The sequence below is a fragment of the Zalophus californianus genome, chromosome 9, assembly GCF_009762305.2.
Source record: "Zalophus californianus isolate mZalCal1 chromosome 9, mZalCal1.pri.v2, whole genome shotgun sequence".
Classification (NCBI taxonomy): Eukaryota; Metazoa; Chordata; class Mammalia; order Carnivora; family Otariidae; genus Zalophus; species Zalophus californianus.
The window spans coordinates 98,206,256-98,233,692 of record NC_045603.1 but is presented as its reverse complement, the minus strand read 5'-3'; the positions used below and the strand labels follow the sequence as shown (position 1 = coordinate 98,233,692).

The 27,437-nt window shown below is 45.1% G+C and overlaps 1 protein-coding gene across 4 annotated transcripts; it reads left to right on the top strand.

The window, feature by feature from the left end:
* Positions 1–7,085: 7,085 nt before the first annotated feature.
* COPS7A (COP9 signalosome subunit 7A) lies at positions 7,086–27,300 on the top strand. 4 transcript variants are annotated; one of them, XM_027592552.2, is made up of 8 exons: positions 7,086–7,236; positions 7,720–7,924; positions 9,799–9,874; positions 10,311–10,399; positions 11,784–11,986; positions 12,651–12,756; positions 12,920–13,071; positions 13,250–17,157. In XM_027592552.2, exons 2-8 carry the CDS (start codon positions 7,763–7,765, stop codon positions 13,287–13,289), a joined length of 828 nt encoding a protein of 275 aa, XP_027448353.1. In that variant the 5' UTR covers positions 7,086–7,236; positions 7,720–7,762; the 3' UTR covers positions 13,290–17,157. The 4 variants fall into 4 exon arrangements, with proteins under 4 accessions (XP_027448353.1, XP_027448355.1, XP_027448352.1 ...); XM_027592554.2 differs by lacking the exon at positions 13,250–17,157 and adding an exon at positions 26,533–27,300 and having other exon boundaries at positions 7,107–7,263; XM_027592551.2 differs by having other exon boundaries at positions 7,107–7,263.
* The last annotated feature ends 137 nt before the right edge of the window (positions 27,301–27,437 follow it).

Below are 27,437 nucleotides of genomic sequence, written 5' to 3'. Positions count from 1 at the left end.
TCTCATCTTCTCTCATTACTCCTCTTACTCTGTTTCATAAAACATAAAAATCAGAATTGACTTTAGAAAGTCTGTTGTCTAGGGGTGTCTGGGTGGCTCAGTTGGTTAGATGACCAACTCTTGATTATGGCTCAGGTCATGATCTTGGGGGTTGTGGGATGGAGCCCCCTGTCAGGCTCCACACTGAGCATGAAGCCTGCTTGGGATTCTCTCTCTCCCTTTGTCCTCCCCCCCACAAAAATTCACTCACATGCTCTCCTCTCTCTCTTAAAAAAAAAAAATTCTGTTGTCTAGGGGCACCTGGCTGATTCAGTCTCTGGAGTGTGCGACTTTTGATCTTGGGGTTGTTGGTTCAAGTCCCACATTGGGTGTAGAGATTACTTAAAAAATTATAAAATCTTGGGATGCCTGGGTGGCTCAGTTGTTTTAAGCATCTGCCTTCAGCTCAGGTCATGATCCCAGGGTCCCGGGATCGAGCCCCGCATCGGGCTCCTTGCTCAGCGGGGAGCCTGCTTCTCCCTCTGCTTGACGCTCCCCCTGCTTGTGCTCTCTCTCTCTCTCACAAATAAATAAAATCTTTAAAAAAATAATAAAATCTTTAAAAAATTCTGTTGTCTATTCTCTCACTTTGTAGATACAGAAAAGGATAGCACAATATGTTTTAAGGTCACAGCTGGTTTAAGGCTGAATCAGGACTAGATCTCAGGTTATCTCTTTCTCCCTCTTCTCTCTTTCCTTTCTGCTTTTCCTTCTCTTTCTCTTTTTTAAGATTTTATTTTATTTTATTTTTTTAAAGATTTTATTTATTTGAGAGAGAGAGAATGAGAGATAGAGAGCACGAGAGGGAAGAGGGTCAGAGGGAGAAGCAGACTCCCTGCCGAGCAGGGAGCCCAATGTGGGACTCGATCCCGGGACTCCAGGATCATGACCCGAGCCGAAGGCAGTCGCCCAACCAACTGAGCCACCCAGGCACCCTAAGATTTTATTTTTAAAAATAATCTCTATACCCAATGTGGGGCTCAAACCCAGAGATCAGGAGTTGTATGCTCCAATGGCTGAGCCAGATGGCACCCCTTTTTCTTCTCTTTTTTTTTAAGATTTTATTTATTTATTTATTTGAGAGAGAGAATGAGAGAGAGAGAGAGAGAGAGCACATGAGAGGGGGAAGGGTCAGAGGGAGAAGCAGGCTCCCTGCTGAGCGGGGAGCCTGATGCGGGACTCGATCCTGAGACTCCAGGATCATGACCTGAGCCGAAAGCAGTCGCTTAACCAACTGAGCCACCCAGGCGCCCTTTTCTTCTCTTTCTTAACACAGTATCGAAATCAGACAAACTTGCTTCTGGATCTCAGCTCCACCACTTATACTGACCTTCAATAAATTACTTAACTTCTGTGATACTCAGTGTCCTCACAGGTTAGCTAAGATATTAGTAAACACCTCAAAGAGTTGTTGTAAAGATTGAATATCAACAACAACACCCTACAGCTAACATCATACTTAGTGGTGAGAAACTAGAAGCTTTCTCACTAAGATCAGGTACAAGGTAAGGATGTTCCTTCTCACCACTCCTCTTCAACACTGTACTGGAAATCCTTGCTACTGTATTAAGGTTAAAAAAAAAAAAAAAAAAAGGACTACCCTATGACCCAGCAATTGCACTACTAGGTACTTACCCCTAACATAAAAATGTAGTGATCCGAAGGTGCACCTGCACCCCAATGTTTATTGCAGGAATGTCTACAATAGCCAAACTATGGAAAGAGCCTGGAAGACCATCAAGAGATGAATGAATGGAAAAGGAAAATGTGGGGTAGGTGTATATATATGAATATCATGCAGCCATCAAAAAATGAAATCTTGCCATTTGCAACAACGTGGATGGACATTATGCTAAGTGAAATAAGTCAATCAGAGAAAGACAATTATCATATGATCTCACTGATATGTGGAATTTAAGAAACAAAACAGAGGACCATAGGGGAAGGGAGGGAAAAATAAAACAATGAAATCAGAGAGGGAAACAAACCATAAGAGACTCCCTTTTTTTTTTTTTAAAGATTTTTCATTTATTTATTTGACAGAGAGAGACACACAGAGAGAGGGAACACAAGCAGGGGGAGTGGGAGAGGGAGAAGCAGGCTTCCTGCTAGGCAGGGAGCGCGATGCTGCGGGGCTTGATCCAGGACCCTGGGATTATGGCCGGAGCCGAATGCAGACGCAGACACTTAACAACTAAGCCACCCAGGCGCCCCAAGGGACTCTTTTTTTTTTTTTTAAGATTTTTAATTTATTTATTTGAAAGAGAGAGAGAGAGTGAGCAGGAACACAAGCAGGGGGAGTGGGAGAGGGAGAAGCAGGCTTCCCGCTGAGCGGGAAGCCTGATGCGGAGCTCCATCCCAGGACCCTGGGACCATGACCTGAGCCCAAGGCAGACGCTTAACGACTGAGACACCCAGGCGCCCCAAGAGACTCTTAACCATAGGAAACAAACTGAGGGTTGCTGGAGGGGAGGGGGTTGGGGGAGGGGGTAAGTGGGTGATAGGCATCAAGAAGGGCATGCGATATAATGAGCACTGGGTGTTATACACAACTGATGAATCACTGACCTCTACTCTGAAACTATTAACACATTATATGTTAATTAATTTAATTTAAATAAAATAGAATTTTTAAAAAGGAAATAAAACATATACCGATTGGGAACAAAGACATCAATCTGTCTTTGTTTGCAGATGACATAATCATTTATGTAGGGAATCTGAAAGAATTGACAAAAAAAAAAAAAACACAAAACCCTCCTGGAATTTATAAGCAAGTATAGAAAGGTTTGGGGCACCTGGCTGGCTCACTGGGTGTAGCAAGCGGTTCTTGATCTTGGGGTTTGTAAGTTCGAGCCCCAAGTTGGGCATAGAGATTGCTTAAAAATAAAATCTTAAAACAGAAAACCAAAAACACCGAAAGTCAGTTGCTTTTCTATATACCAACAATGAACAAGGGGAATTTGAAATTTAAAATATAACATTTACATTAGCAACCCCCAAACGTGAAATATTTAGGTATAAATCTAACAAAATACACATAAGATCTGTATGAGAAAAACTATAAAATTCTGATGAACAAAATCAAAGGAGAATTAAATAAATGGAGAGATAATCCATGTGTATGGCTAGAAAGACTCAATATTATCAAGATACCAGTTCTTCCCAACTTGACCTATAGATTCAATGCAATCTCAATCCCAGCATGTTATTTCATGGATATTAACAAACTGATTCTAAATTGTATATGGAGAAGCACAAGGCCCAGAATAGCTCATACAGTACTGAAGGGGAAAAACAAAGTTGGAAGAGTGACACTGTCTGATTTCAAGAGTTACTATAAAGCTATAGGCAGTGGAGTATTGGTGAAAGAACAGACAAATAGATCAATGGACCAGAATAAAGAGCCCAGAAATAGACTCCCATATATATAGTCAAGTAACTTTTGATAAAAGAACAAAGGTAAAAAGATGGATCAAAGATAATCTCTTCACTTTCAGCGACTGTGAAGCTGGGGATATCCTGGCCTGGCTGAGGATGTCAGATCTCACTGTCCTCCTAGCTCTTCAATCTTTCTCTGAAGCCCCTCAATAAAATGGCTTGATTCACCCCACCCAAAAAAAAAAAAGACAATCTTTCAACAAATGATGCTGGAACAACTGTACATTCGCATGCAGGAAGAAAGAGAGAAAAAAGAAAGAAAGAAAGAAAGAAAGAAAGAAAGAAAGAGAGAGAGAGAAAGAGAAAAAGAAAGAAAGAAAGAGAGAAAGGAAAGAAAAGAAAGGAAGGAAGGAAGGAAAGAAGGAAGGAAGGAAGGAAGAAAGAAAGAAAATGAATTTAGACACAGAGTTTATACTCTTCACAAAATTTAACTCAAAATGGATCACAGATCTAATGTAAAATGCAAAACTATAAAACTCTTGGGAGATAGCATAGGAAAAAACCTAGATGACCTTGAGTATGGTAATGCCTTTTAGCTACAACACCAAAGACACACTCTCTTAAAGAAATAGTTGACAATCTGGACTTAATTAATATAAAAAACTTCTGCTCTGCAATAGAACAATTAGAAGAAGAGAATTAGAAGATGATCCACAGACTGGAAGATAATATTTGCAAAAGACACATTTGATAAAGGACTTTTATCCAAAATATACAAAGAAGTCTTAAAACTCAAAAAATAAGAAAACAAACAACCCAATTAAAAAATGGGTCAAAGACTTTAACAGATACTCTACCAAAGACACAGATGGCAAGCAAGCACATGAACAGATGTTCCACATCATATGTCATCAGGGAAATGCAAATGAAAACAACAGTGAGATAACACTACACACCTAGTAGAATGGTCAAAATCTGGAACACTGACAATACTAAAAGCTGGCCAGGATGTGGAGCAATAGAAACTTTCAGGGGCACCTGGGTGGCTCAGTCAGTTAAGCATCCGACTCTTGATTTTGGCTCAGGTCATGATCTCAGAGTCGTGGGATCTGGCGGAGTCTGTCTCCACACTGAGCATGGAGCCTACTTGGGATTCTCTCTCTCCCTCTCCCCCTGCCCCTCCCCTCCCTGCTCATGCTCGCGCCTTCTCTCTCCCTAACAAACAAAAAAGCAAGCAAACAAACAAAAAGAAACATTCATACATTGCTGATGAGTGCAGCCACTTTGGAAGACAGTTTAGTGGTTTCTTACAAAACGAAACATACTCTGGGGCACCTGGATGGCTCAGTTGGTTAAGTGTCTGCCTTCTGCTCGGGTCATGATCCGAGGGTCTGGGATCAAGTCCCACATCGGTCTCCCAGCTCAGCGGCGAGCCTGCTTCTCCCTCTGCCTGCCACTCCCCCTTCTTGTGCACACACTCTCTCTCTCAAATAAATAAATAAATAAATAAATATTTAAAAAAAAGAAACATACTCTTACCATATGATCCAGCGATCATGTGCCTTGATGTTTACCCAAAGGAGTCAAAAATTTTGTCTATCCAAAACCCTGCACATGAATGTTTATAGCAGCTTTATTCATAATTGCCAAAACTTGGAAGTAACCAAGATGTCCTTCAGTAGGTGAATAGATAAATAAACTGTGGTACATCCAGACAATGGAAGACTAGTGGTGCTAAAAAGAAATGAGCTATTAAGCCATGAAAAGACATGGAGGAATTTTAAAGTAAAAAAAAGCCAATATGAAAAGGCCACATACAGTATGATTTCCACTCTATGACATTCTGGAAAAGGCAAAACTGTGAAGACAATGAAAAAAGATCAGTAGTTATAAGGGGTCAGGGGTGGGGGGAGATGTACAGGTAGGGCACAGAGATTTTTGGGTAGTGAAAATACTCTGTATGATATTATAATGATGGATATATGTCATTATACATTATCCAAGCCCATTGAATGTACACCACCAAGACTGTACCCTTAGATAAACTATGGACTTTGGGTGATTATGATGTGGTCAATATAGGTTCATCCTTGGTTAAAAAAAAAAAAAAAGTACCGTTCTGGTGAGTGATGTTGTTAATGGGGAGATTGTGTATGTGTAGGAGCAGGAATTATTATGAGAAATCTTTGTACCTTGCTGTCAAAATTATTGTAACACTAAAACTGCTCTTAAAAAAATAAAGTCTTAAAAGTTGAACAGATAACGACATGGCACATAATAGAACATATGTGGACTCTGGTTTGTTCCTCATGTTTTTCTTTTTCTTCCCTCTTTAAATTGATAAGACTGGACTCATTAATTCTTTGGTTCTTTCAAACTTTGGATGTTTTATTATGCTTTTGATTCCTTCTCCTCACTTTTATGTATCATCTCTTCCATTATTTTCTTCTTCTTTACTTTTTCCTCTGCCTCTTCCTCTTTTTTTTCCTCCTTCTCCCCCCCCCCCATCTCCTTTCTGTTTTTGCTTCTCACTTGCTACCATAAACCAAGCCATGTGGACGATAAACTTTTCAGTTTAAAGTCCCTTCCACTCCAGCAGTCTACCAGTCCTGTGATAGTCTCTTCGTTTATGTTCTCTTTTTTTCTCACTTTCTCCTCTTTCCATTGCTTATAAATTACTTAATTTCCCTAGGCCTCAGTTTTTCCATCTAGAAAATAGAAACAATAACAGATTGTTATAAGCATCAAATGAGTTAAGTAAACCTCTTCATTCAGCACCTAACCCAACGATCTCCAAGATGTCATTAACTTTATTCTTATTTGACCCTCTGCCAGCCCAGTATGAGGTGTAAAACACTAAAGAAATGTTAGTCGTTTACTATTTTCCCTAAAGTATCATGGTAACATGGAAAGCTGGCTTCGGGCTTGAAGAGACCTGAGTTCCAGTCAAATCTCTAAATTTTTATAAGCATCAATTTCTTTATCTCTGAAATGAAAATTAATAACAGATGCCTTCCTTACACCTAGGGATTTTTGGCTCCCAGGAATTAAGAGACTCAATATACAGGAAAGCCTCGCTCTACAAGTATTATGTAGTCATGATAAACCGTGTCCTGGAGTCACACTGGGGATGCAGTATAGTTATGAGGATTCAGTGGGATACAATTTCAAAAGATGCCTGACCAACAGTAAGCACTCAATACATGGTACCTATTATTACTTCCTTTACTTTTTCTACTTCTTTCTTCTTGCTCCTCAAAAAAAGTAGTGGTTAAAATAGCCCGGAGATCCCTGACGCTAAACTTCTATGATTGATTCTTGTCTCTTTCCTATCTCTCCTCATTTCCTTCCCCCCTTTTTCCCTCCTCCCTCTCTCTTTCCCATTACAGCTTTCCTGTCGCCTCAGGCACCCTGTGCAGCCCGGATCTCCAGATTTTGGGCAGCTCTGAGCCGACACCTAACCACCCGGTACCCGCAGGACAGGCGCTCCCTCTGCATTTACCTTCCAGGGCTTATCTGTCAATAAAGTTTTATTGAAACAGAGCAGAAAAAAAAGGCGTCCGTCATTCTTCCCCAACAGCCAATCCGAGAGTAGAATGACGGGCGCTTGCAGCCGCTTCAGCCGTCGGAAGGCGGGGGAGGGGCATGGCCCGCCCGAAACAGGCCTCGTAAGAGCGGAAGTACGAGCCGGAAGCCAGCCATAGAGTTTAGCGGCCAGAGCGACTCTGCAGGGAGGTGGCAGGAAAGGCTCGGAACAGCTGCCGGAGGTGACGGAGCGGCGGCCCCGCCCGGTGTGCTGGAAGACGAAGCTTCCAGGTAGCGGCCCGCAGAGCCTGACCCAGGGTACGACGGGGCAGTCGCCGTGAGCCCACGGTCCCTGGGCGGCCTCTTTAAGGGAGGGGGCGGAGCCACGTGGAAGGATCGTGAGGGTGAGGTCACGTGGTTGAGGGCACTTGCGGGGCACCGCGGAAATTTGAGGGAGCGCTGCTGTTGGGGTGGACACCATGTGACACCCCTTCCCCCACTACATCCTGTGCCTTGGGGTTCAATGGGGTGCACGTGGTGGGGCTTGGGATCAGTCCTAGGGACGGGGGAGGGGGCGTGGCAACCCTGTCTCAGCCAGGCTTCCATCAAAGTGGCCAATTTTAGGATTTCTAGATCCGAGTTTTAGACTGCTCCATCTCTCATTCCTCGTTTGCAGAAGTGACTCAGTGCCTCCGCAATCCAGCCTCCCTGTGCTTCCCGCCCCTCCCCCCCAGTGTTCGGGGACCTCCAGCTTCACATTCTCTTTCCTTGCAGCTCCAGATATCCTGAGCCCAGGTCCCCCCAGCTCAGTGCAGCCATGAGTGCCGAGGTGAAGGTGACAGGGCAGAACCAGGAGCAATTTCTGCTCCTGGCCAAGTCGGCCAAGGGGGCAGCGCTGGCCACACTCATCCACCAGGTGCTGGAGGCTCCTGGGGTCTACGTGTTTGGGGAACTGCTGGATATGCCTAATGTTAGAGAGGTGGGTTCCTGGCCTGGAGAGCCCACAGGGAAGCTTGGGGCTAAGTTTGAATTTGAGAATGGGTGGGCAGGGCTCATTTGCAACTCCATAACCATTCAGCTGAACAAGAATACGATGATGATTAATTAACAGCCGCAAAAATAAGTAGACAAGTAAATCTCTTACCTTCCTCTGGTGATGAATCATCTGTAAAACCCACTATTTTTCATTTTTTAAACAAAGGAGCATGTGATTCAGAAAAGGAGACCTGATATTCCAGCCTGTCTCCGCCAAGGTAGTAGCTCTTAAATAAAATCATGTCACCTTGATGAGGTCACTTTTACTCTAGGACCTCTGTTTTTCTCTTTTAAAATCAGAGCTGATACTGCCCCTCACCCTCAATTATAGAAATCAGGTCAGATTATGGGAAGTGTAAAGTCCAGTACAAATGGAAAGAACGAACATGAAATTGGCATACTCTCCTCTCCCCACTTTGTACCCTTTGTTAATTCACTTAGTCAAGAAGTGTTAGAAGGTGTCTTTCCCCCCAAAGACGTGGCAAGATGCTAGGAACACAGCAGAGAGAACTGTTCACATAGAAGTGGCAGAGTAAAGGGGTGCCTGGGTGGCTCAGTCGGTTAAGCGTCTGCCTTTGGCTCAGGTCATGATCCCAGAGTCCTGGGATCGAGCCCCCGCATCGGACTCCCTGCCACACGGCAAGTCGGCTTCTCCTCTCCCACTCCCTCTCTCGCTGTGTCTCTCTCTGTCAAATAAATAAATAAAATCTTAAAAAAAAAAAAAAGAAGTGGCCGAGTAAAGAGTTTAAAGTGTAGAGTGGGTGAATCACCAAGATGTATGACATAAGCCCCAGTCCTGAGTTGCTATGGCATTGGTATGTGGGCAAACTATGGTAAATTTTTGAGGGCCAGTGATTGACTGAGTCAATGGATTTAGCCTTTGGGATCACTCTGTGGTATTTGGAGAACACTCTGGCTGCCTTCTTTCCCTGCTTTCCTGTACAGTGGAACTAAAGAGGGTCCATTAGGGTGAAGAAAACGAAGCATTTATTGGATGCTTATTTATCTCTCTGCTAGTCATCTGGGAATACCAGAAAAGTACAAGATGCGGTGCTTAATACCCTTCCAAAACTTATATTCAGTTGCAGAGATAAGATGAATGGATATGGATGTGTAAATTACTTACTTAGCAAGTATTTATTGAGAGCCGAATACATGCCCAGCTTTGCTAGACCTAAGTGGGAGGGATACCAGGGCCTGGGTCTGTAATCCTATTACAGATAAGATATTCTTGGGTAACAACCTAAGGATTTCATCGATTTAAGTGCCAGAATGAGTGATCAGTGATAGGAGATGAGATCTGGGTGATGAAGCCTCTTGGGTGCTACAGGTCTGATGCAGAGACCACAAATTCCAGCGCCTGCTGAGGCCGATATGTGCAGCTGTCAGAGATGAGTGAGGCTAACGCAGGAGTGTTTGGTGAATTGGCAAGGACAGCAGACTGCCTAATGATATTCAGATTCAGAAATACTAAACACACTCTAAGGACCAAAACACAATTTGCAATGTCTGGGTGTGCACGTGCCCACACACACTACTGAACACTCTGAATGTGTTCAATTCTGAATTTAGGGTAAGAATGAAGACGTATGGAGGAAGAGGGCATGGTGGATTGGGAGGGGGGAGGGTAGTGTAAATAAGGGCCTTGAGGTGGAAATCAGGCCTTTCAGTGGGGAGAGTGATCAGAGAGGCAGAGTGGTCTGGGAGAGCGGATGGGAGAGGGGAAAGATGGGGCCAGAAAGTGGAATTCAAAACGGAATGAAGCTGGGAAGCTGGAGAGAGGCCCGTCCTGTCACGTCTTCCTTCATATTCTTGCAGCTGGCTGAGAGTGACTTCGCTTCCACGTTCCGGCTGCTCACAGTGTTTGCTTACGGGACATATGCTGATTACTTAGGTAACCAGAGGGCTGGAGCTCTGGAGTAGTGGAAGTGGGAGAAGGGCAGTTTCTGGAAGGACTAGAAGAAATCCTAGGGGGGCGCCTGGGTGGCTCAGTTGTTAAGCGTCTGCCTTCGGCTCAGGTCGTGATCCCAGGGTCCTGGGATCGAGCCCCACATCGGGCTCCCTGCGCAGCGGGAAGCCTGCTTCTCCCTCTCCCGCTCCTCCTGCTTGTGTTCCCTCTCTCGCTGTGTCTCTCTCTGTCAAATAAATAAAATCTTAAAAAAAAAAAAAAATCCTAGAAAACCCTCCTGGGGTACACAGGGTCAGGGTCAAGACCTGAATTGGCATGGAAAACTAAAACAAAAAAAGCAGCAGCAGTAGCAAGGGAAGGAGGCTAGGACTTCCCACAAAAGTGTAATCAGGATTTCCTACGCTTTGTCCTTTTCTCCTAGCTGAAGCCCGCAATCTTCCCCCACTCACAGAGGCTCAGAAGAATAAGCTTCGACACCTATCAGTTGTCACCCTGGCTGCCAAAGTCAAGGTGAGTGACAGTCCGCCCCCCCCCCCGCCCAGTCCTGAGCCAAAGGGGAATGTCCCTTCGAAGAGCCTGTCTGAAGGGAATTTGCAGTCAGACAGCCTTTGCCCGCAGTGTTGCTCTTTTGCTTTCCCCACCCCACCACGTCCCTCGTATCTGAAATCCACTACCTGCAGCCTTTCGGGCTGAATATTATTCTTAGTTTTCTGTTTTGTTTTTGTTTTTCATTCAACATTTTTTGCATCTTGGGTCAAAACAGCAACCAGGGTGCCATTCACTTGTTTAGCAATCACCTTCCTCCTCACTAAAGAAAGTCCCACACAGGGGCGCCTGAGTGGCTCAGTCAGTTAAGGGTCTGCCTTTGGTTCAGGTCATGGTTCTGGGATCCTGGGATCGAGCTCTGCATCGGGCTCCCTGCTCAGCGTGGAGTCTGCTTCTCCCTCTCCCTCTACACGCCCCCCGCCACCAGCTTGTGCCCACTCATGCTCACGTGTGCACGCTCGCTCTCTCAAATAAATAAAAATCTTAAAAAAAAAAAAAAGTCCCACTCAGTCTCAATTTTCAGATCTGGGAATAAGGCTCTCTCTCTTCTGGCAAAGTGCGAGGCTTCTATTTGCTAAAGTCAAAAGTGTATAACCCAGAAGTATCTCTGTAGTTCCAGTTAGGTTCAGTTTTTTATTAAATATCCCTCTCCCACCCACCTACATTCTCTCAGCTGTTACTTGACTCTCCTGTGGTCCTCATGATTTTACCTAAACCAGGCTCTCTGTCATGAGGTGCCTCTGTGGAAGGAAGTGGGGATAAACGATAAATAGTAACTCAGAGCCCTCCCCCACCAGTTCCTGTTACATCAGGCTTATCTGGACCAAGGTCTGTGTGCTGTCCTGAGCTATGGCCAGAGGACTGACAGCCAGACAGTTGTCACTTTCTTTCCCTGTGGGGTGGGAGGTCAAGGGTGGTAGGGGAACGTAAATCTTCTATCTTATTTGCAGTTGTCTTTCTCGGGATGTTATTTTTCAGGGGGCGATACTTTTTTTTTTTTTTAAGATTTTATTTATTTGAGAGAGAGAGAGCACGAGAGGAAAGAGGGTCAGAGGGAGAAGCAGACTCCCTGCTGAGCAGGGAGCCCGATGCGGGACTCTATCCCGGGACTCCAGGATCATGACCTGAGCCGAAGGCAGTTGCCCAACCAACTGAGCCACCCAGGTCAGGGGGCGATACTTTCACTTATTTTGCCTTAGAACCAGCCTTTTAGAGGAAATCCTTTAGGAGGAGTAGGAGTGGAGAGTAGGCAGGGGAGCTGAGGCTGGGGGGAAGGAGGGAAGAATCTTGGAGGCGCTTCAGTGCTGCAGAGCCTCACAGATCCCCGCCCGACCTCCCTGCACCCCAGTGTATCCCATATGCAGTGTTGCTGGAGGCCCTTGCCCTGCGGAACGTGCGGCAGCTGGAAGACCTTGTCATAGAGGCGGTGTACGCCGACGTGCTCCGCGGCTCCCTGGACCAGCGCAATCAGCGGCTGGAGGTTGACTACAGCATTGGGCGGGACATCCAGCGTCAGGACCTCAGTGCCATTGCTCGAACCCTGCAGGAGTGGTGAGACGGGTGCCCGGCCCTGTTCCTTCTCTCCTCACTCCGGGAAAGGGGGAGGCGCTTGGGAGGGGGAGGGCTGGGCTGGGCTGTAGAGGTGGAATCCCAGAGGATGAAGGGAGAGGAGCTCATTCCTCCAAAAGCTTCTGAGGGCAAAAGGGAGCAGAGGAGGGCCTGCGGGGTGAGAGGCCAGAAGCAGTGTCCTTGGCATAGTCCTTGGGGGAGGGGGAGAGCAGTACTCTTAAGAGGATCCTCACCGGGGTGTTGGATCCTCACTTGTCTTAAGCGGGATTCATCCCATCCGTCTTGTAAGCAGCACTGTCTGTAGGCCATGGGTCTCTCCCACTTCCGTTTTTCTCTTTGTGTTCTTGTCTGAATTCAATATACCTTTTTTCCCCTCTCTCCAGCATCTACCCGGTGCTGTTTGTAGTTCCTCCTCTCGCATGTTGCACGTTACTCCAGGCACTTCACCTCTCTTATCTCCCCCCCACCCCACCCTGAGTGTCTTTGTGGCTCCTAGGACTACTGTTGCACGTGGTTTCCAGGCGCCCTGGCGAAGGTTCCTAACTCAGACGAGGGGTTTGTGTGCAGGCTATTCTGAGTCTGTTTTTCGTGAGCATGTGCTCACAGCCTCCTCCTGCTGACGCGTCTCCTCTCCTGATTCTCGCAGGTGTGTGGGCTGTGAGGTGGTGCTGTCAGGCATCGAGGAGCAGGTGAGCCGCGCCAACCAGCACAAGGAGCAGCAGCTAGGCCTGAAGCAGCAGATCGAGAGTGAGGTGAGCGGGTGAGAGATCGGGACAGGCCCAAGCTCCCGCCACCTGGGCCAGTTGTCCTGTGCAGATGGGTTGGGACCGTGGCTGTAGCAAACAGACAAGGTAGGCAGAGACGGTCTGATTCTGGGACTTTCCTTACTATCCCTCATTTCTTTCATCCGGGTAGGTCGCCAACCTTAAAAAAACCATTAAAGTTACAACAGCAGCGGCCGCCGCAGCTACATCTCAGGACCCTGAGCAGCACCTGACTGAGCTGAGGGAACCCGCCCCTGGCACCAACCAGCGCCAGCCCAGCAAGAAAGCCTCAAAGGGCAAGGGGTGAGCCGCTGTGGCGGGGACCGCTTGCTTTTGGGGTGTCCTGCTTTTACTTCAGAGACCTGGCTGTCCTCACCCCCTGTAGTCATTTGCATGGGGGTAGACAGTGGGGGGAGCCCGCAGGGGTGAGGGGATTCCCTGCAGCCTCTCTCTCTCTCTCTCTCTCTCTTCCCCTTGCCAGGCTCCGAGGGAGCGCCAAGATTTGGTCCAAGTCTAACTGAAGGGACTGTCGTTTCTTCCCTGGGGATGCGGGGTCCGAGCTTCCTGCCTGTCCTTTAGGAGTCCTCCGAGAGCCTTCCTGTGCCCCTGGTCAGCTGATAATCCTAGGTTCATGACCCTTAACCTCCCTCTTCTCTCCCGATCCCCAAGCGTAGATCACACCTTCTCTAGGGAGGAGGCAAGTACAAGTCATGTTTTTGTTGGTACTTCTGCTTTATGTGACTTTATTATGTGTCCCATTGTCTCCCTCCCCCTCCCTGCCGTGCTCTCTCCCTGTTTCTTTAAAGGGGGGAGGGCGGCCAGTGTCTATCCCTGTTTATTATACGTCATGGAGTTGGCGGGGGGGCTGCTGCTTCTCCAGCATAACCCACATGTGTTTCTTCTCGGACCACCCCGCCCCTGCATGCCTACTCCCCGATTTGTACTGCTTACCCCCAGCCTATCTGGGCAGCATCTGAAGAGCCATAGGCCTTCCACCTTGGTTCCCACCCGGAGAATTGTGGGAGCCAGTCTGCCGTTCTAGGAGTCACTGGACACTTTCATCCTAGAATCCTGTCACACCAGAGTTGTTTCCTTTCCTCTCTCCTCCTCTTGGGTCCTGGGGATGCTGCTGCTTCAATGACCCCAGAGCCGAAGAAGGGCAGCTGTCTCTTGAGATGTTGAGAGATGGCTCTTTCTTACCCCTGGCTATCTTGGAAAGCCTGATGGCAATCCGGGGAGGATTTATACTTCCTTTTGTGAGTTTGATGGGGAAGGGAAGGGGATATATAGATTGTATTAAAAAAAAAAAAAAAGCATATATACATATATCTATATATAACATGAAACCGAAATAAATCTATGAGAAGTCTATCTACAAACATGCCCGGAAATGGGTATCTTCTGTCTTTGATATGTGTGGATGGGAAGAAGGCTCATTGTCCGTCCACTCTAAAGCAAAGTGCTGGAAAAAGAAAGGAATCAGATACTAGGTGCTGAGTCCTGGCCTAGGAGCCAGGAGACCTAGATCTTGAGTCATGTGACTTTGGACAAATTGCTCAGTATCCCAGCACTCATTCAGAAGGAGCGGATACTTCCTGGGCACCAACATGTGCAGAACGCTGGACATGCAAAATGACTGTCCCTGGCCCTCCTCCCAAGGAGCTGGGCTTCAGTCTGTTGCCTTCCTTCTTACAGAATTATAAGGGGAAGAGTTGATAATAACCTTCGGTTTTTGTATCAGAACCACACAGAACTCTGAGATCTGCAGTAAGCAGCAGCAGGCTCCTGTCCGCTGTCCAAGGCAGACCTTCCTGTGCTGGGACGATTGGTGTCCTTGGTAGAGTGTAGTGCACTACTGTGCACTCTTTAGAATTGGGGAGCTCTAGTGTAAGGGACAGTTGACCGCCCCCCCACTTGCACGTGAAGCGGTTGCCTCCTGAGGGCCCCAGTGTTGACTGAGCTGCTCTCCAGAGATTGTGTTTTTCTCTAGGTGGAGATTTAACACAGACCACTCTTCGTGGGTGCTAAAGGTCTCAGTCATAGAACTAGAAAGTGGGGTGGGATCCTGAGGTTTTGATTAAAAATGGGCTGGGCGCGCCTCTTGTCTTGAGGGGTCCATGGAGACTTACTGGGGCCCTACTTCGGGAGTTGACACTTCTGGCTTCTTGGTTACCTTTGTCCTCGATGAGCTTGTTGAGCCTGTTTTGTCTTGGTTCTCAGTCTCTACCTCTGCAATAAACCCTTTCTTCCTCCCGCACCCTCCAATGTGTAGAAGTTGCTAATTCCTGGCACTTGGAACCTGTCCTCCCCCTGCCCCGCCCCTGCCCCAGCTTTTCCGTTGAACTTAGTATCCTGTTTTCTTGTAAGCTAGTTCTAGCTAATGGCTCCATAACTTCTCTGAGCTTTCTAGTTCCAGCCTTCAGTGGATGGCTCCAAAGTCTAAGTGTGGGCTGAGCTGGGACTGCCTGGTTAACACCCAGAGAGGGAGGGGGCCTGTTGACATGTCCCTGAGGACACGCAAATTCCATTTGTCTTTGCCTTAGAAAGATGGGGCTCTTGGCTACCAAGGCATGAAGAAGGGGGAGCAGATGATTTGGGGGCTCAGTTTTTTGACCCTGAAACTTGGTTCAGGATTTAGAGATTGCATGTATAACCAAGCTCAGGGCACCAGAATATTTCCGACCAAGAATCTTACCACCACTGGCACACTCTCACACACTGACCCCCTGATGTACAGCAGGCTTAAGTGGTCTTAGGGCGGGACCACGATGGTAAGGGGAGGAGGAAGAGGACTTGCCTTTATGAGAATTCAGAGCCCATGAAACTGGTGACACTTAATTAAAAGACTAAGCCAAAGTGTCTGAAGCTAAAATCAGCGACTGGGCTGGTATAAATTTTTATGCATAAGAGCAAAGACAATGTCTGCAGTCAGTATTCATGAAATCCTGTTGAAGAGAGATGGGAAATTCTCTGTTGAGGTGTGTTTTCCAAGATGGATGGGTAGAAGGGAGCTTTGGGCAGTCTAGGCAATGTATTAGTTATCTAATATGGTGTAACAAATTACCCTAAAATTTACTGGCTTAAAAACAACACACGTTTATTATCTCAGTTTCTGTGGTTCAGGAATGTGGGCACACTTTTCTGCCTCAGGGTCTCTCACAAGGCTGCAATCAAAGAGTTAGCTGGAGCCTTGTCATCTCAAGGTTCCAATGGGAAGGACCTCCTTCAGTGTATCAGCAGGATTCACTACCTCATAGGTGGCTGGACCGAGGACCTCATTTCTGGGCTGGCTGTTGGTCAGAGGCAGCCCAGGTAGCCCCCTCCATCAGCGCAAGAGCCAGAGAGACTGTATCAGGAAAGCAGAATCAGTCTTTTAACTTAATCACAGAAGAAGTATCCCATCACTTTTACCAGTCACCAGGTCCAGCCTAGTGACTGTCAGAAGGCAGGGATCGTTGGAAGCCGTATTGGAAGTTTTCTACCACAGGCAGTGTTTCTGTGGGCCACCAGCAACAGAAACATCAGGGGAACTTTTGAAAATGCATATTCCTGGACCTTCTCCCCTCCCCCCCCCCCCGGTTCCTACTGAATAAGAATCTCCAGGATGTGGACCAGAAATATGCCTTCACTGTCCTCACTGACTCAGCTCTGAGCTGAAAAGTCCCATTTATATAAGCAGACTTGCCCAGATTAGCGCCAGCTTGGACCAGCTGAGGAGGCTTCTTACTGCAGGGCCTTGGAGGACAGGTGTGGAGGCCCAGGGTCACCGTCTGGAAGAGAAGGATGTGCAAAGGTGAAACTTTGAGTACAGGACAAGAGAGAGGACTTGTCCTTTGAGGTTCTTAAGTATATGGTTAAGTAATTAAAAGTGTGATAAGTGCTAAGAAGTATAGGGTGACATGAAAGTACTTAACATAGGGATCTACATTTTACCTGGGGTCAGGAAAGCCTTCTTCAAGGATGTGACCTTTCAACTGAAACTAGAAGCCCAAGTGGCAGTTAGCCTAACAAAGGGAGGGAGGATGAGCATTTTGGGTGGAAAGAACAGTGTGATGAATACCTAGTGGCAGAAAGTTTCATCCTGTGACCTACTGCCACTCCCCTAATAAGAAAGCATAGTTTGGGGAATGGGGCAGGGAATATAATTCTATACTTAAATGTTCATTTGTCTATTCAATGAATTGGTAAATACATCTTGACTGAAAAATCTGAAATAATATAACCATAAGGTGTATGTTAGACCTCTTGACATTGGAGTTCTGGGTGATTTTTGTCTTTTTGCCAATCTGTTGTCCAATCTTTTTATGATACTTTAATATTAAGTGCTTACCACAGTCAAGCATTATTCTAAGTGCTTTACATATATATAAACTCATTTAATCCACACAACCACCTTCTGAGGTTGATACCGCTATTATCCTCTTCTGAATGTGACAGGAGAGGTACAGAGAGGTTATGTAACTTGCTCAGGACCACACCATAAGTGGAGTAGGCGTACCCCACCCCCATCACTCCCAGTGCTCCTGGACAGAATGCATGGGGCCACTATCTGAGATCTCAGAGAAGTAAATGGTAGCAGGGAGAAAGAAACCAGAATTTGAAGTTCCATGAAACCAGTGGTGAGTTTGCCATCCCCCCCATTACTGCCCAGAGTGGACTCAAAGGTCACCCCAAACCCAGAAGTGTGCATCAGGTGTGAACTGAAAGAACTCCTCTTGGAGCCATCTATTGCAGGTCTGAGGAGCCAGAAAGGGACTCCTAAGGGTCAGAGAATAGGGGAAGCTCCTGTTTTTCTTTTTTCCTTCTCTTCTACCTCTAACCCCAGGCAGTACCATGGCGGGGTAGCTACAGAAGCATAATGACAGCAACAGTGGGCAGGCACTGAAAACTGACGGAGGAGAATTCCTCTAGCACAGGAGCTGTGGTCTCAAGAGTGCGAGGCAAATCTGCTTTTTCCCTTTGTTCTCTTGATGCTTAGTCAGGTACATAGTGGAAAATGCTCAGCAGAGTAGAGAAACTAAAGCCCCCCCCCCCGCCTTTTTTTTTTTTTTTTTTTGGCCAGAGGATTGGGAAACGAAGACCCAGAGAATCAAAGTGTCAGGGAGATCAGAGAGAGCAGGGAAATCGAGAGTCCCATAGAGTTGTGTGTGAACTCCTGGGCTCACCTCAAAGCTGCACATGGATCTGACCTTAAACATCTTACCAAAGCTTTATGAATTGAGCTACAGGGTGGACCACTGTCCAGGTCTGACTGACCACTGGGTGGCACACATACGAGACTGATGTAGATAGCACCACAAACTGAAAATTAAACTGATGTTGAAACCACAATCCAAAGAAGGTAGGTTGCTGCTTGAACCAAACCTGGTCAATCACCTGCTAAAACAAAAAACATTCCCATTAGGGTTTTAATAAGATCCAGAGTCTCAAACAATATTCAAAATATCCAGGATACAATCTGAAATTGCCCAGCATACAAAGAACTCTCCAGGGAAAAGACAACCAACCCCAACATGACAGAAATGTTGGAATTGGAATTTAAAGCAAAGACTTCAAAGCAGTCAGTATAACCATACTGGAAGAAGAAGGGGAGAATGCTTTTGAAACAAATGGTAAGATAGGTTAAGCAAAGAAATAGAAGACCTAAGGAAAAGACAAATGGAAATTTTAGAACTGAAAAGTAGAAGTAGCCAAAATAAAATATTCACTGGATAGCAGAATGGAGATGACAGAGGAGTGACTTTGAAGATAGTCAGTATAAATTATGCAATCTAAACAAATAAAAAAGATAAACAAAACAGAATCCCAGGGACCTGTCGGACAAGACCAAGAGATCTAACATTTGTGTCAACAGAGTCCCAGAAGGGGAGGAGTATGAAATAGAAAAATTATTGGAAGTAATCATGGCTAAAATGGTTCCAAATTTGGCAAAAGACAAACACAGATTCAAGAAGCTTGGTGAAGAGCAAACAATATACTCAAGTCTATGACCAGATATAATAATCAAATTGCTTGAAAATAAAAGACATAGAAAAATATCCAAAGAACATCTAGAAACAACTGATTTCATATAAGGGAACAATGACTCAGATTACTGCAGATTTCTCATCAAAACTATGGAAGCCAGAGGAACTGGAATCACACTTAAAGTGCTGAAAGAAAGCTGTCAATTCAAAATTCTGTACCCAGTGGGGGCGCCTGGGTGGCTCAGCCAGTTAAGTGTCTGCCTTCAGCTCAGGTCATGATCCTGGAGTCCCGGGATCGAGCCCCGAGTCAAGCACCCTGCTCAGCAGGGAGTCTGCTTCTCCCTCTGCCCCTCCTCCTGCTCATGCTCTCTCTCTCAAGCAAATAAATAAAATCTTTAAAAAAAAAATTCTAGGGGCACCTGGGTGGCTCAGATGGTTAAGCATCTGCTTTCGGTTCGGGTCATGTCTCAGGCCTGGGATCGAGCCCCGCATCGGGCTTCCTGCTCAGTGCAGAGCCTGCTTCTCCCTCTCCCTCTGCCATTCTCCCTGCTTGTGCTCTCTGGCTCTATCTCTCTGTCAAATAAATAAATAAAATCTTTAAAAAAATTATATATTCAATGAAAATGTTACTCAAATTCACATAAAATAAAGACATTATTATGTGAAGGAAAGTATAAGGATTTGTCACTAGCAGAGCTGCTCCTAAAGAAATGCTAAAGGGGGCACCTGGGTGGCTCTGTTGGTTAAGCGGCCAACTCTTGATTTTGGTTCAGGTCATGATCTCAGGGTCAAGAGATGGGGCCCCATGTTGGGCTCCAGGTTCAGCAGGGAGTCTGCTTCAGGATTCTCTCTCTCCCTTTGCCCCTCCCCTTGCTTGCTTGCTCTCTCTCTCTCTCTCTCTCAAATAAACAAATCTTTTTAAAAAATAAAAGAGGGGCGCCTGGGTGGCTCAGTCACTAAGCGTCTGCCTTCGGCTCAGGTCATGATCCCAGGGTCCTGGGATCGAGCCCCGCATCGGGCTCTCTGCTCGGCGGGAAGCCTGCTTCTCCCTCTCCCACTCCCCCTGCTTATGTTCCCTCTCTCACTCTTTCTCTGTCAAATAAATATATAAAATCTTTAAAAAATTTTTTTAATTAAAAAAATAAATGGGACATCAAAAAGAAAGAAACAGAAATGGTAAATATAGATTGTTCTCTTAAGTTCTTTAAAATATTTATAACAGTTGAAAGTAAAAATTATAGGGGTGCCTGGGTGGCTCAGTCGTTAAGCGTCTGCCTTCAGCTCGGGTCATGATCCCGGGGTCCTGGGATCAAACCCCGCATTGGGCTCCCTGCTCCGCGGGAAACCTGCTTCTCCCTCTCCCACTCCCCCTGCTTGTCTTCCTGCTCTCACTGTCTCTCTCTGTCAAATAAATAAATAAAATCTTAAAAAAAAAAAGAAAGTAAAACTTATAAAACTATGATGGGTTTTCAGCATTTGTAAATGTAATACATATGACAACTACAACATAAAGGAGAGACTGCCTTTCAATTTACATCTTATTTTTATTTTCCTTCCTCTATGTTCATCTGTTTTGTTTCTTAAATTCCACATGAGTATTGTCTTTCTCTGACTGAATTATTTTGCTTAGCATAATACTCTCTAGCTCCATCCTTGTCCTTACAAATGGTAAGATTTCATTCTTTTTTTATGGCTGAATAATATTCCATTGTGTATATACACCACATCTTCTTATCCATTCATCTATCGATGGACACTTGGGCTGCTTCCATAATTTGGCTGCTATAAACATAGGGGTGCATGTGTCCCTTTGAATTAGTGTTTTTGATTTTTTGGGTAAATACCCAGTCGTGTCATTACTGGGTCATAGGGTAGTTCTATTTTTAACTTTTTTTAAAAACAGATTTTATTTATTTGACAGAGAGAGAGAGATAGCGAGAGAGGGAACACAAGCAGGGGGAGTGGAGGAGGGAGAAGCAGGCTTCCCGCCGAGCAGGGAGCCCGATGCAGGGCTCGATCCCAGGACCCTGGGACCATGACCTGAGCCGAAGGCAGATGCTCAACGACTGAGCCACCCAGGCGCCCCTATTTTTAACTTTTTGAGGAACCTCCACACTGTTTTCTAGAGTGGCTGCACCACTTTACCACACGAGTTGAGTGTTGCAACAGACATTATGTGACCTGCAAAGCCCCATATCATCTGGCCCTTTACAGAAAAAGCTTGCCATGCCTGCCCCAGGGCAACCACTTAAAAAAAAAAAAAAAAGTAAAAGAAAAATTTAGTGAAAAAAATAAAGTAGAATACTTTAATAATATCCAAATGGGGGCACCTGGGTGGCTCAGTTGGTTAAGTGTCTGCCTTCAGCTTGGGTCGTGATCTCAGGGTCCTGGGATCGAGCCCTACATGGGGCTCCTAGCTCACTGGAGAGTCTGCTTCTCCCTCTGTCCCTCTGCCCCTCGTCCATGCTTCTGCAAGCATGCTTTCTCTCACAAATAAATAAATAAATAAAATCTTATAAATGAATAAATAAACAAACAACATCCAAATAAACCAAAAAAAGGCTGGAAAGTGGAGATAGCTGAATTATAAACAGGACCAAACAATAATAAAATGATAGAAGTAAATTCAACCATATTAATACTTATATTAAATGTAAGTAGCCTAAAACACCAATTAAAAGAGATTATAAAAATGGATTTTAAAAAAACACAAAAGATCCACTTATATGCTGCCTTCCAAAAAACCCATTTTAGGGGCGCCTGGGTGGCTCAGTCCTTAAGCGTCTGCCTTCGGCTCAGGTCATGATCCTGGGGTCCTGATCGAGCCCCGCATCGAGCTCCCTGCTCAGCGGGAAGCCTGCTTCTTCCTCTCCCACTCCCCCTGCTTGTGTTCCCTCTCTCACTGTATCTCTCTCTGTTAAAAAACAAAACAAAACAAAACAAAACAAACCCTATTTTAAGTATAAAATAGGTGGATTAAAAGTAAAAGTATGGGAAGACATATACCATGAAAACACTAATCAAAAGAAGGCTGAACTGGCTATAGTAATATCAGGCAAATTAACTTCAGAGCAAAGAAAATTACCAGGGTTAAAGAAGAACAGTACATAATGATTTAAAAAAACAAGTTTGTTTTTTCCAAGAAGACATTATTCTAAATGTCTCTGCATCTAACTACAGAGCTTCAAAATACATAAAGCAAAAACTGACAGATAAAGGAAAAAAATGGGCAGATCCACAATTGTAGTTGAAAATGTCAAAACTCTTCTCCCACTAACCAATAGAACAAGTAAACAAAATTAGCTGATGTATAGAAGTATGTAGAACTGAATGATGTCATCAACCAATAGGATCTAACTGAAATTTATAGAACACTTCCCCAACACAGCAGAATCACAATTTCTTTTCAAGTACACATGGCACATTTACCAGGATAGATCATGTCCTGAGTCATAAAACAAACCTCAACAAATTTGAAAGGATTGAAGTCATACAAAGTCATACAAAGTATAATGGAATTAAAACTAGAAATCAGTAACAGAATAATAACAGGGAAATCTCCAAACACATGGAAACTAAACAACATACTTCTAAATAACCGAAGGATCAAAAAGGAAGTCCCAAGAGAAATTAGACAATATTGTGAACTTAACAAAAATGAAAATATAGGGGCACCTGTGTGGCTCAGTTGGTTAAGTGACTTTGGCTCAGGTCACGATCTCAGGGTCCTGGAAACCAGCCCCATGTCGAGCTCTGCACTCACTGGGGAGTCTGCTTGTCCCTTTCCCTCTGCCCCTCCCCTCCACTCATGCTCTCTCTGCTCCTCTCTCAAATGAATAAATAAAACCTTTAAAAAAAAAAAAGGAAAAAACAATATCAAAATATGTGGGATACATCTAAAGCAGTGACTCAAGGAAAAATTATAGCATCAAATGCTTAATTAGGAAAGAAGAAAGGTCTCCAGTCAACAACCTATACTTCCACATGAACAGCAAAAATAAACACAAAGCAAGCAGAAGGAAAACATAATAAGAGCAGAAATTAGTGAAATTTAGAGGTGCCTAGCTGGCTCAGTGAGTAGACCATGCAACTCTTGATCTTGGGGTTGTGAGATCAAGACCCATGTTAGGTGTGGAAATTACTCAAAATAAAAAATCTTAAGAAAAAAATTAATGAATTGAAAACAGAAAAATAGAAAAAAACAAATGAAGCCAAAGTTAATTGAAATGACCGATAAAATTGATAAACCTCTAGCCATACTGACCAGAAATTTTTTTAATTTAAAAAAGACTGGCTGGCTCAGTTGGTAGAACATCTGACCTTTTTTTTTTTTTTTAAGTATGCGACTCTTGATCTCAGGGTTATAAGTTTGAGCCCCACATTGGGTGTATAGATTACTTAAAAATAAAATCTTTAGGGGCGCCTGTGTGGCTCAGTCCATTAAGTGTCTGCCTTCAGCTCAGGTCATGATCCTGGGGTCCTGGGATCAAGCCCCACATCGGGCTCCCTACTTGGGGGGAAGCCTGCTTCTCCCTCTCCCACTCCCCCTGCTTGTGTTCCCTCTCTCGCTCTCTCTCTGTCAAATAAATAAAATCTTTAAAAAAAATTAAATTATAGGGTGCCTGGGTGGCTCAGTTGGTTAAGCGACTGCCTTCGGCTCAGGTCATGATCCTGGAGTCCCGGGATCGAGTCCCACATTGGGCTCCCTGCTCAGCAGGGAGTCTGCTTCACCCTCTGACCCTCTTCCTTCTTGTGCTCTCTCTCATCCTCTCTCTCTCTAATAAATAAATAAAATCTTTTAAAAAAATAAAATAAAAATAAAATAAATTAATTAAAAAAATTAAATTATAAAATAACACAAAATACCAATATCAGGAATAAAACAGGAGATATCTCTACACTCCCCCACAGACATTATAAGATTAGTAAGGAAATACTACAAACAATCCTACACATAATTTCAACAATTTAGATGAAGTGGACCAACTACTTGAAAGCTACAAGCTACCAAAACTCACCCAAGGTGGGGAAAAAGATGTAAATATCAAATTTACAACTATAAAGCTTTTAGGAGATAACATAGAAAAATCTCAGTTATCCAGAGTTAGGCAAAGTGTTCTTAGATATGATATAAAATATGATATAAAAGAAAACAGTGATAAGTTGGACTTCATCTTCATTACAACTTTTGCTTTGAAAAAGATGTCAAAAAAAAAGGAAAAGAAAAGAAAAAGAAGATGTGAAGAGGAGGAAAAGACAAGGTACAGAATGGGAGAGAATTGTTTGCAAATGCTATTTAACAAAGGACTTCTCACCAGAATATATAAAGAACTCTCAAAACTCAACAGAAAGGAAATAAACAGTCCAATTTTGAAAAATGGCAGGAACTTAAATAGACACTTTATCAAAGAGGCTATGATGATGGCAAATAAGCAATGAGGAGACGCTCAACATCATTAATCACTAGGGAAATACAAATTAAAACCATGACAAGATATCTATTAGAATAAATAGAAGAACACCTATGCACTTAATAGAATGGGTCAAAGAAAATAAGAACTGACAATACTAACCACTGGCAAGGATGCAAAGCAACTGGGACTCTCTTACATTGCTGGTGGGAATGCAAAATGGTGCAGCCACCCTGGAAAATTTGGCATTTTCTTATAAAGCTAAATATGCACTTACCATATGACCTAGCAATCCCACTCCATTTCATTCCTAAAGAAATTAAGACATGGTCAGACAAAAACATGTGCACAAGCCTTTTAGCAGCTCTGATCATAATTGCCCCAAACTGGAAACTAGAGTATCCTCAGACAGGTGAATGGATAACACAGACTATAAAAACACAGAATACTACTCAGCAATAAACAGGAGTAAACTATTAATACATGCAACAACACGAGTGAATCTCAAAGGCATTATGCTGAGTCAAGGAGCTACTCTCATATATGATTTCATTCTATGACATTCTGGAAATGGCAGAATTATAGCAACGGAGAACAAATCAGTGGTTGTCAAGGTTAGGATTGGAGGAAGGGTGTGACTACAAAGGAACAGCAGGAGGGTGTTCAGGGTGATGGAACTGTTTTGATCCTGACTGTGGGGGTGCTTACACAAATCTGCATGTGTTAAAACTCACCGAACTGTGCGCACACACACACACACACACACACACACACACACACACACACGGAGCAATTTTACTCTCTGCTTAAAAAAATACAAGATTTAAAAAACAGACATATTGGGCTACTGGCATTCATCATTTTAAATATGGTGTTATTACTTGAGTAAATTTTAGTATATGTTAAAAGTGTTTACAAATCACCAAGGAACGGTTTGAAGGACCCCCCCCCCCCGTGGTGAATCATTCTTTATAACACTTTGGTATCGTTTGTGTCAGTCTGAATTTTGAGTCCTGGCTCTTGCAGCCCTGCTAGGTAGCTAGCTGCATGGTGTGCAACAAGTCACCTCTCTTTCTTAAGCAGTGACAGGAGCGGGGGTTTGGAGGATCTCTGTAACTGTTACTAAGGTGCATTGGAATCCTCTTCAACCTCGAGATCCTGCTTTAGTAGGTCTGGGGTGAGAAGGTCATCTGTGAGGTCTCTAACTCTAAATGTGCTATTTATATCCTATACCGGGTTTGCTTAAATTAAGATCTGAATTGGGAATCAGCTTCTGTCCCTCCCTGGCACGTTCCCTGTGCACTGGGAATTCCGCCCCCGACACACACAAATCCGGGATACCTTAACTAAATTCACCAGCAGTTTTCTAAGAACCTTTCCATCAAACCATTGCCCATCTCAGTGCGACCTTGACCTTTCCTAAGGTATTTCTGCTCCCCCTTTTAGAGACTCAATGGCCCCTCTACGGCCTCTGCCTTTCCCACGCCCCCTCTCCTATCCTCCAGCTTCATGTGTCCAAATGTCTGAGCCTCAGACCGCTCAGACGCGGGGTTGGCCTCTTGGCTGGAGAACACTGACATCTTGGAGATAATTGTCCAGAACCTGCAAGCTCTCCAGGCGGCAGGTGGCAGCAGATGAAGAGGATGGGATGGATGCTTAGGGAAACGGGGGTTGGGGGGGTAAGCCCACCCTATTCCTTTGCAAAAGACAAGGTCCTCAGGGACGAAAAGAATCATAAAAGGCAGGGCGCCTGGGTGGCTCAGTTCGTTGAGCGACTGCCTTCGGCTCAGGTAATGATCCTGGAGTCCTGGGATCGAGTCCCGCATCGGGATCCCTGCTCGGTGGGGAGTCTGCTTCTCCCTCTGACCCTCTTCCCTCTCGTGCTCTCTATCTCTCATTCTCTCTCTCTCAAATAAATAAATAAAATCTTTAAGAAAAAAAAAAGAATCATAAAAGGCAGAGAAAGGGCAAGGAACTCTGAGTACTAACTTAGCTCATCTCATCCCAGGGATAGTCCAGAGGGGCGGTGGGGGACAGTATTGAGCCCAGAGGGAGAGGTACTACCTGCTGGTCCTGGTCTCCCTAGAGTTACCATTTAAGGGTGGACACTGAGGACGGGAAGGCTCAGAGCTGTCAGCACTCTCTGCCCACCTTCCATAGCAGCCCTGCCAGCCTTCTGCACCCCGGGCCCCTTGGGTGCACTCCCCTCCCGCCGTGCAACCTGTGCCCCCCACAGGCTCTCCCCAGGGACGGAGGCTAGTGGGGACGCTGCTTCGGAGAACCAGCTACCCAAGGTCTTCCCTCTCCATGACCCTGGTCTCCTCAGTTTTTTTCTCTTACCTCTTAGCACCTCCTATGCCTAACTGGCCGTATCTTCACCTCCCCAGCTTCTAGTGCAGCCTCACCTGGATCCCATCTCTCCTATCTGAAGACCCCAGTGATGTCCAAGAAGGAGAGAAGTAAAAGCTACTTTTTTCTTTTTCCTATCCCAACTGGAATGGCCTGGGAGAAGGAGTCCTTGGCCCTTTCTGCTCCCTCAGCCCTTGGGACGAGCCATGCCCAGGACTGGGAGCATCAGGGCACGGCAGGTATGTGGAGTATTTAAGCGGACTTGGAATACGGGCTGGGAGACTGAAATACTGCGTTCTTCTCGTGGATCAACTCCTGGTTCTCTGGGTAACCGCTTTGTGACTTGGGCATTAGACTGCAGAAGGACAGAGGAAGGGGGCATTGGGTAAAGTGTGTTAGTAGGACCCAAGGCTCTTTGTTAGCCAAAGACGGAAAGCATCCCAAACTGCAAGCAGGGCTGGGTCAGAGTGGCCTCAAGCATTTGTTTCTACTTGTTCGTCTATAAAGCTGAGGCATGAAAAGTGTGAACAATAGTAACTGTAGCTGGGAGAACAGAGGGCTGGAGGCCAGTATGATGATTTCCAAGCTGTGTCTGGAAGTATTCTAGGAATCCCAAGGATAGACCCAGGGATGAGGACCACCAGAGAGCACTGAAGGAGCAAGACGGAGACACCTGGGTGGCTCAGTCATTAAGCGTCTTCCTTTGGCTCAGGTCATGATCCCAGGGTCCTGGGATCGAGCCCCGCATCGGGCTCCCTGCTCCCTCTGCCTGCCGCTCCCCCTGCTAGTGCTCTCTCTCTCTCCCTTTCTGTCAAACAAATAAATGAAATCTTAAAAAAAAAAAAAAAAGCAAGACAGAATAATCAGGGAGAAATCGGTCATTTATATCCCATGTATTGTGTCAAATGCTTTCTCTGCACTAACTCAACAGATTTCTCACCGT

Excerpts from the sequence above, each read along its gene's own strand:
- COPS7A (XM_027592552.2), top strand. The coding sequence starts at position 7,763 with ATGAGTGCCGAGGTGAAGGTGACAGGGCAGAACCAGGAGCAATTTCTG. Across the intron at positions 7,925-9,798 it reads ATATGCCTAATGTTAGAGAG|CTGGCTGAGAGTGACTTCGC; the intron begins GTGGGTTCCTGG and ends ATATTCTTGCAG. Across the intron at positions 13,072-13,249 it reads AAAGCCTCAAAGGGCAAGGG|GCTCCGAGGGAGCGCCAAGA; the intron begins GTGAGCCGCTGT and ends TCCCCTTGCCAG.